The 15367-nt window shown below is 39.7% G+C and overlaps 1 protein-coding gene across 4 annotated transcripts in view; it reads right to left on the reverse strand.

The window, feature by feature from the left end:
* Positions 1–3178: 3178 nt before the first annotated feature.
* The window catches only part of LOC116307683 (voltage-dependent calcium channel subunit alpha-2/delta-2), a 32276-nt gene continuing 20087 nt past the window's right edge, over positions 3179–15367 (reverse strand). For all 4 annotated transcript variants that reach the window (XM_031717964.2, XM_031717961.2, XM_031717962.2 and 1 more), the window contains 21 exons: positions 15276–15347; positions 14813–14877; positions 13935–14011; positions 13002–13047; positions 12349–12461; positions 11848–11929; positions 11710–11772; positions 11211–11317; positions 10842–10922; positions 10200–10255; positions 9674–9694; positions 9499–9570; positions 8831–8901; positions 7843–7921; positions 6656–6708; positions 6300–6349; positions 5936–6040; positions 5346–5382; positions 4958–5061; positions 4382–4461; positions 3179–3678 (listed from right to left, as the gene is read on the reverse strand). In XM_031717964.2, coding sequence (XP_031573824.2) covers positions 3586–3678; positions 4382–4461; positions 4958–5061; positions 5346–5382; positions 5936–6040; positions 6300–6349; positions 6656–6708; positions 7843–7921; positions 8831–8901; positions 9499–9570; positions 9674–9694; positions 10200–10255; positions 10842–10922; positions 11211–11317; positions 11710–11772; positions 11848–11929; positions 12349–12461; positions 13002–13047; positions 13935–14011; positions 14813–14877; positions 15276–15347 — 1527 coding nt within the window. In that variant the 3' untranslated portion in view covers positions 3179–3585. The remainder of the gene's footprint in view (positions 3679–4381; positions 4462–4957; positions 5062–5345; positions 5383–5935; positions 6041–6299; positions 6350–6655; positions 6709–7842; positions 7922–8830; positions 8902–9498; positions 9571–9673; positions 9695–10199; positions 10256–10841; positions 10923–11210; positions 11318–11709; positions 11773–11847; positions 11930–12348; positions 12462–13001; positions 13048–13934; positions 14012–14812; positions 14878–15275; positions 15348–15367) is intronic.

The following is a 15367-nucleotide window of genomic DNA, read 5'->3' on the forward strand; positions in this document are numbered from 1 at the left end:
CCAGCTCATATAAGAGCAGATCAGCAGCGCATGCGTCCCCCAAAAGTAGCTTATCCACCTCGACAGTCCATGTCTCGAGGGCCTGTCTTTGTTTTCCTGCCGTCCCCAACGATGAGAGGATCAGTGTAAACTGGCATGCGCCAGATGTTCTTCTTGGGGCGTCGTGGTTTGTGTACGAACGACATTATGATCCGTTCGAGCACAGTTCCTTGACTGATCATCATCTTCATTGGACTCACAGGATTCTTCAGACGCATTAGTTCTCTTGGGTTCTGGTTTGACGACCTCAATGTCAGAGGGAAACGAAGTAGCCATTGATCCGGCTTCAGAAGAGGCGTCACTTGTCGGCCATGGAGTGGAACTGGAAACCAAGGTTACCTCGCTGGAACTTGATTCGCGAAGCTGTTGATTTTGGTGGAGAAGAGAATTCTCATACGGCACAATGAAAGTACTGGTGGATAGTGGTCTCTTCTTTAGTGTTGGTCCATCTGAGGTGTTTGTAGTTGTTTCACATACTTCAGCAACCTCATGCTTGCTTGTGGCTGCCGGCACCTCCACCTGACAGTTGCTGTCGTTCTTTCCATTGTTTGTGTTCTTTCTCCCGAAGAAAGAAAATCGGTGGCTCTCGTTTTTGGCGGGAGATGACGTCACCGGTTTTCCTTCTGGAGAGACTTTACTTTTCTTAAACTGAGAAAGGACAATTTCCCATTTTCGTTTCGTTTCTATTTCGTTTTGAGAGCACAACTTTAGACACTAATCAAATTAAGCTTCAAGTTGATAATGAATCAATTACACGTCACAATGGATAATGACGTAATTAGCGCGCGTAGTTGGCGAATCGATTAACCTTATTTGGGAATCCACCACAGGAAACCCACGTGAACGCGCTCAGCTTGGATTTATTTTTACGCGCCGCATTAGAAACTAAAGAAATGTTTCCTGAAAGTGTGAAAATGCATTAGTAAAAAGATAGAAAAGATTGGAGGAGAAAATGTTTGACATAATTTGCATACTTTGCTGCACCGGGAATTGGATAAATGGAAATAGGAAAACAGAAATCGCTAAATCAAATGCGTACTCCAAAGTTCATTTCACAGCTTTAATGAATAAAGTTTTTTAATAAGTCCTAAATAACTTACAGAACAATAAATTATTATTAATAAAGATGAAAGGTTTTCATAATTATTGTATATTATAAGATAGCTACAATTTACATGTAAGAGATTTAGTATATAGGCAATCATATGGTTTTGAGTACAATTTAGAATTAATTTATACACCAGTAGGTTTTTCAAGAGCTTCAAAATAGCTCGTGCCCTATAGACCAAATTCAAAACTCGCACCGATGTGAGGCTTAAGTTGTGAACAAAGGAATCTGGCGTGATTCGTAACTTTTGAATCACGCCAGGTTACTTTGAGTCACGCCAGATCCCTTTGTTCACAACTTAAACCTCACATTGGTGCGAGTTTTGAATTTGGTCTATAGGGTGAGTGATTGCTATTTAAGCTCTTCGAAAAACACACGTGTTAAAAAATACTTCCAAATTGTACAAGAAACCATATAAATATTCAGTAATAATATATATGAAAAATTCACAAACAATTTTTAATATACACTGCTGTGCAAATTACTTTTTACTGCTGTGTTATTGGTTAACAGCACTGTTCTCAGCCAATCAGAATCGAGCTATTTTTTCATGTACATTATTGAGGAAGTTAATGAGTTACAAGAGTTAAAGTTTAGGAAAACTAGCTACTAATAGTATAATATATCTAAAATATGATTTTTTTTCGGAAGTAGAAGTATATTGATTTTTTTAGCATGCATGACTGCTAGCTTACACAATTGAATTTCGTTAGATAAATGGTTTTTAACGGCAGCGCGCATCTAGTCTGCGCAAGCAATACCGGTCCTTTTCTAAGCAAAAGAGCAACTACAGAGCTTTGGAAAATAGAGAGTATAGTAGTTTAGAATGAGCGACGTTCAAAGTCATCTAGCGAATTTCATATGGTTCGCTAAACGGTTTCATAGACCATGATATAACGTCGTGGTTTAAAGACCTTCCTGACTAATATTCACAATTAAGTTTTATAGCATTTCTACGTTTAAAATCTCTGAGATTTAAAAGTGTTAAGTGCTTTAAGCGCGAGGTATATTTTGAGAGTAGAAAAGTTAGTCATCGATAGCATTAGTAATTATAATAAAGTGTTATATAATCACGCGCGCGAAATCGTACAATTTGCCATTGCGAGGAAGTGGGGTTTCTATGTACCTCAATAAAGGCGCTTCCATGACATTCCACAGCCACGTATAGTACCATTAAAAACTTGGTTTGATAATGCCATGTGCACACTTTGATTGGCGTCCACTGAACGATTTCACGCATGATTTGGAAGCACTGACTGCAAGAATGTCGTGTTTCTGTTATATAGGACGCCCTGTGTTTCATAATCTATGTCTTAGTATTTATGTTTCCTATTGTATATAAAATGATTACCCGAAAAATGGTGATTACTTAGTGTGGACAATTTTATACAGGATAAACCCATCACAACGTGTGGGAGAAATACGTAACATCTATGCAATGCGCACGCGCACGATTAAAACAATGAGTACTCAATGATTGTCATGATGCGCATGTGCAGGAATATTTTTCTCTTATGACAAATTAGATGAGGCTTAGAAATCAGTTGATCGTTTGGAGACGGAATTACTTGATGTGGTTTCTTTATTCCAAAGCCAATCATCACTCTGTTGCCCAAAATACATTTTATAGACGCTCCTTCTAAACTCGAACCATCCAATATTCAACAGTCCAACGATGCAATATCTGATATTTAGTTTAAAAGCTTCGAGCAAACAACCTGTGTCTCCTTAATTTCAAAATGTTTGATTTTTTAAAAGATAAATCATTCTTATATTATCTTTGCGTAAAATAATGTTAACTGTCATTCAATGCTGCATCTTGCATTTGCATCTAATAAAATCGCTGAAAGAATTTCAAATAATAATCGTGAAATTGTAATGAAAATCTGTGCATTGCATCTTCTATTACTTGGAGCTTGTGCTTATTTTGTTTCCAAATGCTTTTCACCAATAATCATGTGATCTCTTTGTACCACGCCTAACTTTCCACCTTACCATCGTGATTGTGCCACGCCCATAGGACCATTTAGTTAGTGCCTATAGGTAACTACTATTGCCATAGTGTTCAATCCTCGTGGTTGTGCCACGCCCATATAAGTCAGTGCCTCCTCTTGCCATCGTGTGCGCATCACGTGTTAATGCCAAATTTTTCAATCCTCGTGGTTGTGCCACACCCATAGGTATTGTGTGCGCATCAGATGTGTTAACGACACGCCCAAAGGGTTTAATCTTCGTGATTGTGCCACACCCAGCATCTGGGTGAATATGATAATGAATGTGATTTCATATTGGATTTTGTTCTCTACCGTACGCAGTAGTCTGGTGAAGATGGGTTGATAACTCGTACATCCAAGGATCGATTGATTGATCTATTAGCCGAATCATGTCCATGAAGACGAAGAAAGACGTACAGCTTTCATTCAATGAATAATTGAACATCAGTGAACCAGAAAGAGATAAGCGGGTATTAGTAATAAGACCAAGAGTTTCATGGGTGATAAGGTGGCTCCTGATCCACATTCAGTTGTTTCCTGTAAAAAGAGAGAGAAAATGGTGTCATCTTTACTCAATGTCGAGCCCAGAGTCTTCCGGGTGTATGGTCAGCGGGTTAACGAAAAATAATAAAAGCGCTGAAGGACTCTGGGTACGAGATTGATCTTTGCCATGTTACGACGACTAAATGATAAAAGAATTGAGGATGAATGGAAATGAAAAGGGAGAGGAAAAGGGAGAGGAAAAGGGAAGACTAAGACGAAATGTAAAGACATTCAGAAGAAAAGTATCGAGGGTAGGGATGATATATTACATGATATTATATTATATTATGGCTAAATAGCCTTAGGCTTCGTCCACACTGTTGGATTTTCTTTGATCGTGTCAGTGTGGACGCTATGAAAGCCGACGCTAGTAAGTGTAGACACGAAGATTTCGAAGTGTTTTTGGTGAGACGAAAACTGAAAACTCATTTGTGTTGATGTGAGCTTGACGTAGAGCAGAATGGACCAAATCCACTTGGGCGTAACGTTTTGCTCATTTCAGACCACGTGTCACTCTCTTGAGAATGAGATTCTTTGTTTAAGGTTGTATCTATATTCATGTGTCTTCTCATGCACAACCGTTAAACAAAGAAATCATACTCTAGGAAATGACACGTGGTTTGAAAGGGAAAACAAAGGATTACATCTAAAAAAAGATTATATTATACGGCTAACCTGTGGCTAAATATTCACTTACGTTTGCGTTAGATGCATAGCACTTCAACTGTGGTAATCTACGATATCTCTCGGCAGGAGCAATGAAAGGGACTGACTCGACTGCAACAGAATATCAACAAGTACAATCAGGGTCTGGTTGTACGAAGGGTGGAAGGTTGGATAGCGCTATCCGAGGGATAAATCCTTACTCAGTTGATAAGTCGATGCTGTTATCCATTAAATTTCTCCACTGGATAAGGAATTATCCATCGAACGATAGGGCTATCCACTCTTCATACGAACGGGCCCAGTATATTTTCAAGCCATTGTTCATTTTGAGACCAGTGACTAAAACAACGGCCCAAAACGGGAGTTTTGGTTCATTAGTTGAAATATCAATGAATTTGATTGTCAAAAGTCTAAAATAGTCCCCTTTCTCATTAGATGCATACCGCTGCCTTTTATGACCACAGGCTCATTTGTACAGGTTTAGCCTCGTTTCTAAGTCAGTTATTCACAGATACCCTTTAAAGTCCGTGGGATTTCAGAACATTTAGTACATCCAACATCTATGGAAACAAAAATCTGTTATAAAGAAAGAAATATCATTCCTTACCCTGCTCAGGCTCAGTTCTGATGGATTTTTTCCCTTTACATTCGCAATTCTTGACAGTCACCAAGAAAAGGTTAGTATTGTCGACTGGAGCCACGCTAAATGGTCTAAAACATATATAGATATCGATCATAAAAATGACTGACTGAATGGAATGGTCTGAAAATATATATAGATGTAAATTATACAAATGACTGGCTGAATATAATTGGTTCAACTTCGTGCTTAACCAGGTTACACTCTTTGTAATAAGATTGCGTATTTGCGTGTGATCTTATGTGATCCATGTATCTTGTCAAACGATACTGGTAGAGAAAGAAATAGAATTCAAGGGAATTCCACTTGGTCTAAAATGGGCAAACCCAAAATTAACACAGCCTAGTCAACTTACGAAAGACAGCTGTCATCATTTGAACAACTAGTGGTATCTGCAAAGAAAACAAAATAAAAACGCACAACTTGATGTGAATGTCTATTAAAAGCGTTGAGGTATATAGAGGTTATTTACCGGCCAGGAGGACCAGATAGGAAAAACTGTACCTCAGTTTTTAGGTCTCAGCAAGAGGTTCGTTTTCAAGACCTCGGGCACAGTTTTTCCCTATGCGGACCGACTTTAGGCCTTTCTAAAATCATGTTTTGTTGTTTAGCAATCCTGTTTCCAAGGATACCGGACTGCAGTGAGCCAGAGAATACCGCCCCATCCACTGTACAGCCAATCAGAACCACGTATATCCAGGTGATTTGGAATCTAGGCGCGCAATGCATTGTTAGTCACAACAAAAATGTTCAATTTTTATCAAGCCGAAATCTGGAATTAGGAAATATTGAGCTACGAGCAAAATGCTCGCAGATTGGCTAATTCGCTCAGGCTGAGAGAAGCGAAATCACCTGGCCATGTGTTTGTCAGTGTGCACGTCCTGTACTACGAACCCTCCATGGATAATAAATCATAGTTAATATCATAGTTGGCTTCCGTCTTACCTAATGCATATCCTTCTGTAAAATACTGACTTTTGGGGTTAGCTTTGAAGAACGGTATATTCATTGTACAAAAGTCCTTTTCAGAGGCTTCTTCTTCAGCCACAGCTGCGCAAACGAATAAAATAAATGCTTATTATAATGTTTTGTCCTCCAAATCCAACTTTGTTTCGAAAATAGTATAGAGCACTCCAGCATATTCTCAATGCAGCTCAACTTAGAGGAAAAGTCTCCTTCTTTAGATGAATAGCCACTTATCAAAGAAGGGTTATCAAAGAAGGTCATTCTCTCACTCGCCAACGTGCTTGCTTGCTTCCCTTGCTCATCATTGCACTCTACTTACTACTGTTCACACCTGTGTACATACCTTGTGATTTTCCAGAGAAGAAGCTAAAAATATTGAACTGTACAAGGCTCCTGAAAAAGAAATACGAAGAAAGACATTAAACATAAACTCATGTATATTATGCGATCAGCCCCCATTTAGTAGGCATTTAATAACAATGAATCATCCATAGAAGGCTTTTTATTCATTTACACCACACACTTGACAATAGGCCGGAGGACACAATCACCTGACTGTTACTGGATGGCAAAGAAATCCGGACAACCCCTTTTTGAAGAACTTTTGCTGGATTTTTAATGTCATATCCTAAACCTTTTTCAACTGAAAACATTTTAAAGCATGTTTGCCAGTGAGCGGAGCCTTCCCCTGTGACTTACCAGAAAAGTGTCTGTGTCATCCAGGTGACGTAGCTTGACACAGCAAGAAAAGGCTGTAGGGAAGGAATGGGTGTAAGTCTTTATTACCATTAACTACAATTAGAGAAATGAAACAGTGAGGGAGGGAATGGAATGAATGAATGAACGAATGAATGAGGATAAAAGAAAGAAAGAACGAACGAAATGAAAAGAACTAAATGAAATGAATTGAACAAACACACAAACATACGGATGAATGAATGAAATGAAATGTACAAACATACGAACGAATGAATGAATGAAATAAAATGAACAAACAAACAAATGAAACTAGAGATACCGTATTTACTCGAATAAGCGCTCCGGCGCTTATTAAATTTTTCACGTCTAGAACGGGGCGCTTATTCGGGGGAGGCGCTTATTCGAGGGAGGCGCTTATTCAATGGGAGGAAACGCGTACACAACTGTCAAAGTATGCTTTTCTTTAAATATCAATGTTATACTGCTACAGCAGTACTGGTATTAGTATACTATAACGAGAAGAAGCGCCCCCTAAAGGTGCGAGGCGCTTGTTCGGGGGAGGCGCTTATTCGAGTTAATACGGTAACTCTCTTTGTCTACAAAGTGCCAAGGGGAGGGGAGAAGGAAAGTTAAGAACTAAACTCTTTTAGCTATCCATGAGAGTAGAAGGACCAAAGAAGTGGCCGCTATGTTGGTTGATATTATGAAAGAAACCTAGATCCGATGCTTTTGTCAGCCAGCATGGCGACTACGACGTCACAAGCTGTCCAAGATTTAATGTCCACTGTAGGTAGCGTTTAAGGATTTCTATGCGTGGCTTTTTTTCAATAGAGCCTTTGCACCATCACGTGATACCAGCCATGACAAGATTCAGGATTCAAGACTTTGGTCTAATCTGATTTACATTAGCAAAGAATGAAGTTTCCCAGGGAAGAACGACTCTGTTGTTGTCCCTCCTGACATGTCTGCCATAACGTGATGGTGCAAAGCCTCTATACTATCACCCTATACATGGGCAGATCTAGGAATCTGTGTAGTGGGGTTCACAGAAGTAAAAACATTCATTTTCTTGACAATTTACAATATTCAATGTTTAAACCAATGAACTCATTCCAAGCTAGAAGGTGGGGGAGGGGAAGGTAGGGGAGGGGTGATCGCCAACCTGTGACCTCCCCCATACTACTCACATTAATCAGCCTCATGGCGCTAGAAGTCCCTTCTGATTGACTCTTGCTGCATTTGAACTGTGTGTCGTTGAAGGTAAACCTGTAACAAACAAAGAATTACTAGATTAACTACAGTACTGATCTATTGAACTGAATGTCACGCATAACGAGAGAGATAGAGACAGAACGGACAAAACTACGAACACCTTTTAAACCAATCAGTCACAGCGCGCAAGATGTTTGCCCAACCAATAAAAATTCTCAGACCCGTTACTTTCATATTTGTAGACTTTATTGTTAGTATTTAGAATATATCTTCTTGTCTTTTAAGTCATTATTTTCCCGGATAAGTAGCAGTATATGCTAGAGGCCTAACAAGGTTCATGTAACACCGAGGGTAAGTAAAGTTTATCTATCTCTCTATCTTTCACGGTTACGGCACGCCACGGCAAATCTGTTTCGTGAGTTTAACCCCTATTAAAACCTATAGGATTGACCAAATGAGCTGACGGTCACGCATAATCATAGAGAAGATGGTGTATAACCGTATGATACGTTCATCCATTTACTATATTTTATTGAGTCCAGCTACGAATTAGAGCCATTCTTTTAAGGTCACTCAAGCGAATGGACTACTTCGACGATGCGGCGGCCATCTTGAATCACAAGGCATTGTGGGTCATCCAGGGTGCAAATAGCTAAAGCTTTGTTACAAGAATTACGGTTAAGATGACAAGAGACGAATTCAAAAACATGGACAGTCACACAACTAAGGAAATTTCTCATTGGGTGTTCATTTTCAGCACCTATGTTTTGTTTTGCCCCCTGAGTGACCCATAATGCCTTGCGATTCAAGATGGCCGCAGCATCGTCATCCAGTAGTCCATTGGGAAAGGTTTATTACAGCGTATAATGTTACCACTGGCCCAAATAGAAACTTTACCAAGACAATGCCATGGTATGGAGTCCCATTGAGAGCAAGATGGCCAGTATATTTATCATGACTTACTTAGTAAATAGTGATATATTAATCATCTTCTGCATGACTTGCCCATGTACAACACCAAAATGCTTACCGACCTGAGAGAAGAAAAAAAGAACACAACACATTATACACGTCACACTTTGTAGGCAGTTCGTCCAAAATGAACATGGTATTGTTCAACCAATCGCCAGCTGATCTGGAGTAGTGACGTAGAAATGACGTCAGTGCAAAACTGAGGTGTCATGAAACCTGTGAAAATTCACCAGTGAAAAAAGCATGCTTGCCATTGCAATAAAAAAACACTCTAAAAAATATCAATGTTAACAAGCGCTTATTAGCAACGTTATTTTTTTCATTTGGGGCCTCTGGAAATCCGTGATTTCAAAAAGAAACTAAGTCGATTCTGATTGGCTAACAATTTTCTCGGACCAGCTGGCGGTCAATGAAACGGGAAGCCATTGTGATCATTAGACCAACAAGAAAAGGAATGAACAAAAAAAAACAACATACAATTAGTAGACCTTTTCGGAGTGCGATAAACGTGGTGTTATAGTGTTCTAGCTTCGATACAAAAACCACAATATCTATATGTAAGGTGTGGCGAACAAAAGATGTTTGAACTCAAGCTAGACCACAATGCACCACGCTCGCGGCTCTCTCAGCGAAGGTCTGTAAAGACATCAGTTTTATACCTCAGATTTGGAATCATTTGTTGAAGAAGCGACGACATAGCCATCCTCATCGATAAGAAAGCAACTCCATTCCTGTGGAATACGAAAAGAATGGAACAAAATTTAAAAAAATTCAAAACCAGTTAGATAAATCAGAAAAAGGCGGGGAGAGCTGTAGCAGTGGTTAAGAACTTACTTCACTTGTTGTTTTGCACTCCTAAAAAGATCAAGGAAACACAGTCATTTAATACTAGTATAGTAAACACTATTAAACTACAGTAAACCACCTGAAGGCAGACACTTTGGAGGCAGCTCTTAGTGTCCGCCATAGAGAGGTTTCGTCACAGAGAATATGGGGCAAATTTGCCAGGCCCAGGCAAATTAAAGGTGTCCACATTAGCAGTTATAAGTACTGCCTTCAGATAGAATTTTTTTAGAATTAGTTATTATTTTTCAATCACACATTTTCGTCTTGATGGAAATGTCTGTTGTAGAACATGACCCCACCACCCCCACACCGTAAGCATGAAATATTCCATTACACCTTATATTATTTTTTCAAGTCATAAGAAGCCCCTCTCGTAACTCTACCACTATTTTGTTTTCCCTAACCAGCTCCTTGAGAACTGAATGTGACTCGGGTGTGGTGGAGTTTGAGGATGTGTGATCGTATTATACACAGGGGCTTCTCGTCTTATTTAGTATTATTGTTATTAACTTACCGAGTTATTTAACATAACCTCTTTCAACACATCGTCTTTCATTTGCATTCCAACCACTACAACAAGGAGGTTAAACATTAGTTACTAAATCAAAAGTTATCAGCAGTCATGTGTGACGCAGGGTAGGGTGGGTGGGGGAACACCGATAAACTAGTAGTCAAATACTAGTGACTATGATTCTTTGTTTTACGTCTACGTTATATTGAAGTATCAGCAGTCATGTGTGACGCAGGGTAGGGTGGGTGGGGGAACACCGATAAACTAGTAGTCAAATACTAGTGACTATAATTCTTTGTTTTACGTCTACGTCATATTGAAATAGCAGCAGCCATGTGTGACGCAGGGTAGGGTGGGTGGGGGAACCTGAATAGACCGTTTTCTCGAGGTTGCGTTTGCATCCAAATTTAAGGAACTTGAAGGGCACCTATACCAGAACACTAGTATTTTAATGCATTGCTATGAACTTTTTTTTTCGATAAGAATTTATACATTTGATTATAATCATTTTTAAATATATAAAACTGTCTTCTCAATTTTACTGAATTTGCGTTTTTCAGTTTTGTGGCCCGTCAACTTGTATGCGCACGCAACCTTGAGAAAACGCTCTCTTCTCTATTTTGTGTCTACGTTAACGAGTCTTACCTGCTGCCAGCGCTTTTTTGTCAACGTAAACAGAAGAACTCGCGGTCAAGATGATTGTATCATTCTGCTCATTTTGAACCCCTAGAAGAGAAAATATAATGTATAAAAAAATAAAAAAAATAAAAAAAATAAATAAGAGAGCGGTAGTGTAGAGGTCTCGGGTTCAATTCCTAGACTTAGCATCACATATTAGTAAAGCTTGTTAGGAGTCTCTACCTTTATTCAAGGAATTTTTCTCCGGGTTATTTGGTTTAACTAACCCTGTAAAACCTAACACGCTAAATAGATATTCCGAGTTAGCCGTGCCCTGACTTTGAACAGCCCAGGGGTTGTTTTAGGGTTCGATACAATTTGAAATTCTGAAGGTACCTGGTGCCATGTATGGAGCTAAAACAACTACTTGGCTTGCATTGAAGTCCGCTGCCCGCTGGTAGTACGGCTCATGGGTGACGTCACGGTTAACCGGACTATTTTGCCTGAAAGAAAACACATTTGGTTAAGAACTATTACGTAACACATTGTGACTTCACCAATTGTTATGAATACCAGAGATCACTTTAGGAAATGCCATTTTTTTAGGGGCCACAACTGGTCTGTAGAGCACAATATTCCCCTTTACAGTTCCTAGCGCCATCTTGAAAGGTGGACATTCCTTTGAATCGAAGCGAGACGTGTGGTCGCTTGCAATGATAAGACCTTTTTTGAAAACGTTGCACAAATATTCACGTCTCTATCATTGCAAGCTCACCCTTTGTCTCGCAGATGGTGCAGGGAGCTGTGAAGAGGGACTATTGCCTATGAACATTTCTTTTCTCTCTTTTTCGCTCTTGGACTTAAATCCCAATATAGAGAGAGAATATTTGCTTACCCTGGAGCAAGTACTTTAGTAAAGCCGCCGCTAGTACCAACAAATGCGTTAAGGTATCCTCTCCTGAAAAATCAATAGAAAAAAAACTGATTATTTCGTCTGGAAATGTAAATAAAAATGAATGGTGCTTAAACTTACGTATCATTTTCTTTGACATCAAACTTAACATCCTCCAACTGTCCAGCATCAAATAGCAGAAGATCCAATAATTCCTGGTTACCTAAAACAGGAAAGGTGTTTTTAATTGAAAAAAGTGCAATAGTAACAAATATATATACATATTTGTTATTACTCAACCAACACAGCCAAACAGGTTTGTTTTTTGAGCATCCGTGTCCGTCGCTTGGACCTTGAAAGGGGGAGTTCGTTTTTCTATCAATCTTAGTTATTCCATTTTTTGAAAAACTAAAATAGCGCTAAACATTGTTTCGCGGGTACTACTACAAAGGTGGAGGCGGGGGTGGAGGCGGGGGGATGGAGGGGGAGTGGGGGCGGAACCACCCCTAGCGACGGGTCTGGCGCCATGTATCAATAAAAAAATACGAGTGAATTATCGCAAGCCAAAAATCCAAACGCCTCGAAAAAAAGCGAAATGTCTTGGTGACATAATTAAAGATATAGGTATGATCCATAACCTACATAGTATTGCAGTTGAAGCATTAAGCATAGCGAAATCCTCAGCATCTGCGTACATTGGGATAAAGAGGGGCTTGGTATTCCGTGCCTTGGGGATAATATCTTTACATATTTTCCTGAAATAAATGCGTATACATATTACTTATCAAAAAAAAAAATTGATTATATTGAACCTATCAATTTTATACTTATGGTCATTTCTTTTCTTTTCTTTTCTTTTCTTTTCTATTCTTTTCTTTTCATTTCTTTTCTTTTGTCTTGTTTTCATTTCTTTTCTTTTGCATTTCATTTGCGCTTCACTTCACTTCACTGCACTGCACTGCACTGCACTGCACTTCACTCCACTTCAATCCAGAAAACTTCCTTATATGGTAGGCCTCTTCCCTTTACATTGACCGGACATTATGGATAGAGTGAGTTATAGAATGTATTGGAGAAGAATAACTATAGTTGGTGTGATATAGTGCACTGACATTTAATGCCATATTTTTTCTCACATTTTGACTCTGAATTTGGTTGAATTTGGTTACTTAGAAGCGAATAAGGGAATGAGGGCCACAGGCTTGTTAGCCACTGGCTATTAAGTGCTACCCTCGTGAAAAAAAAACAACAAAAAGGACGTTATCCACCTAATGACAGCCATTATTAAAACTTACCAAGGAGCAACCATGAGGATCTCGTCATTCTTGGGTTTGAAAAGACCTGCACAAGAGACATGTGTTAATATAGAGGTTATCACATAACCCAACGGTCATCTCACCACCAGCGTCTACAAGAAAGCAACCAACACGCACCAATACCTCGTGTACGACGCAAACCACCTATAGTCGGTAAAACACGGTGTCGTCAAGTGTTTGTATGACAGAGCGAGTTGCGTCGATACAAAACCAAACGTCAGTGAAAAGAAGCACCTGGCCTCGATCTTTTCTTGTAATGATTATTCCTATTCTTTCTTGCAGAATGTTAACGAGATCAGACTAACCAACAAGACGGATCAACCGCATTACAGAACCCTAGCAGTACTATCGTGCGTAGAAGGCGTTTCAAGACCCTACGATATAGCCTTCAAGATCATGGCATATGAACCGTCTTCAAATCAGAAACGACACTACGTAGCTACCTTAAGTATGTTCCAAAGACCCAGCCCCTCCTAGCAGACAAGACGGTGTTGTCTACGAGATTTCATGCAGCAAGTGAGAAAAAGTCTACATTGGAGAAATTCGAAAACCAGTCCAAGAAAGAATGAAAGAACACTCGAGAGACGTTGGTACGATCGGCCCGCTCAGAGAGCTCAGCAGTAGCCGAACATACACACAAGACCGGCCAGTGCAATGACTGGAGGGATGTATAGATTGAGGAGAACCCCATTTAGCATACACGCAGAGTCAAGGAAGACATTCAGTTGCGACTCCACCTAATAACATCAATAGGGACCGTGGTATAGAAATCCCTAAAGCATGGATACTAACATCACTGAAAACACTCTTTGGCGGGGACACAACTAGCCAACCACAGGACAAACTAACCATCCAATCACAACCTGAAGACTTGGAGTCGAAAAGTCGCAGTCCTTTCTACAAAATATTTACCTGCTTTTACTGGTCGTTGACTTTGGTCTTTCGGTGTCAGTTTTTGCGCGCCGACTTCTGAAATAACGACGGCAGAGCTGAGAGGAAAAAAATTATTTAAGGTTAGATGCCTAGGCAACTTTCTCCTAGATAAACGAGAATCATTTTATTTTCAAATTGAAAGTGTTTATTGGATTATTATTATTGCTTACTATCAATCACGTGACTTTTTGGAGTCGACTGGGGGACAAACAAGCGGTTCACTGGGGGGCAACTAGCGGATGTTAAGTCAAAACATGTCAAAACAAGTCCTCAAACTATTGTATTTGACTATTTTCACGACATCAAACCAGAAAACAAGAGATCAAAACAACCTCCAGGATTCTACAAGCCATCAAAAAAGAGCTATTACCGGTCTATTGATAGCAACCTATTCGAGTTTTTTCTTATTATTTCTTAATCCATGTTTACAATCGCCACCCGGTTAGCTCGGTTGGTAAGAGAGTCGGTCTGCTGTGCGGCAGGTCGTTTTTCAAGACTCGTCTGGACGGATGGTGGCTCGGATGACCACGCTAATGGCGGTCCCGTCCCTAATTAACTAGAGACGTTAAAAGAGGACCACGAGTTTATCAGTTAAAAAATTTACTAGCTATTCAACCATTAAGGTGCAAAATAGTATTCACACAATTTCCGTATATTTTTTACCTTCTTGAAGTTTCTACTCCAATAATCGTTTACGCCTTGGGACGTGGGGGGAAGCCGGTGGTGGGTTTTGGGGGGAGGGGGAGTATTAACGTAGCGGCGTATAGTTGTATAGTTATTTTATGTGTTGACGAAGGAGGATATATTAAGAGACTTCAAGCCGATTCCAAAAGACATTCGTTGCTGAGATATCGTACCTGAATGAAGAGTCGTTGATGGGTGTATAGTAGAAAGTGTATGAACGTTCGGGACTGATTCGCTTCTGAAACGCAAACACAATATTTTATTAAATAAATGAGCGATATTATACGAGCACTCTGATTGGACGATCTGATGTCTTGCGCGTTATCAATTACGAGTCCACGCGAAAAGCCTCAAGTAAATCTGCGACCTAATGAGAAAAACATCCTCCACTTTTGGAAAGCGCAAATCTGCACAAGCAATGACGACAGAGCTGAAAAACTCCTACATGCGTAGATTTTTTTTCACATTAAAATGTCGACCACTCGCTGCCATTTGAGCTGTCTGCAGTCAACGAGAGATTTAAAGCGAGTCTAAGAGGTCAATACGATGCGCAACTGACCCAAGCTACTAACAACCCTGTCATTTAACCGCACTTTTCCTGCCGCCATGCGCGTCATGTTATTCTACTATACCCACCAAATCTTTTGATATCTCTCTGAGATCGAGCTTCTCCGAGCCTGTTTCCCTGTCTATCAGTTTTCTGGACAGCTACGACAGAATAGTCGATA

The sequence above is a fragment of the Actinia tenebrosa genome, unplaced genomic scaffold (assembly GCF_029948245.1).
Source record: "Actinia tenebrosa isolate PJP-AT-01 unplaced genomic scaffold, QUT_ActTen_1.0 PGA_scaffold6__47_contigs__length_16458017, whole genome shotgun sequence".
In the NCBI taxonomy this organism is placed as follows: Eukaryota; Metazoa; Cnidaria; class Anthozoa; order Actiniaria; family Actiniidae; genus Actinia; species Actinia tenebrosa.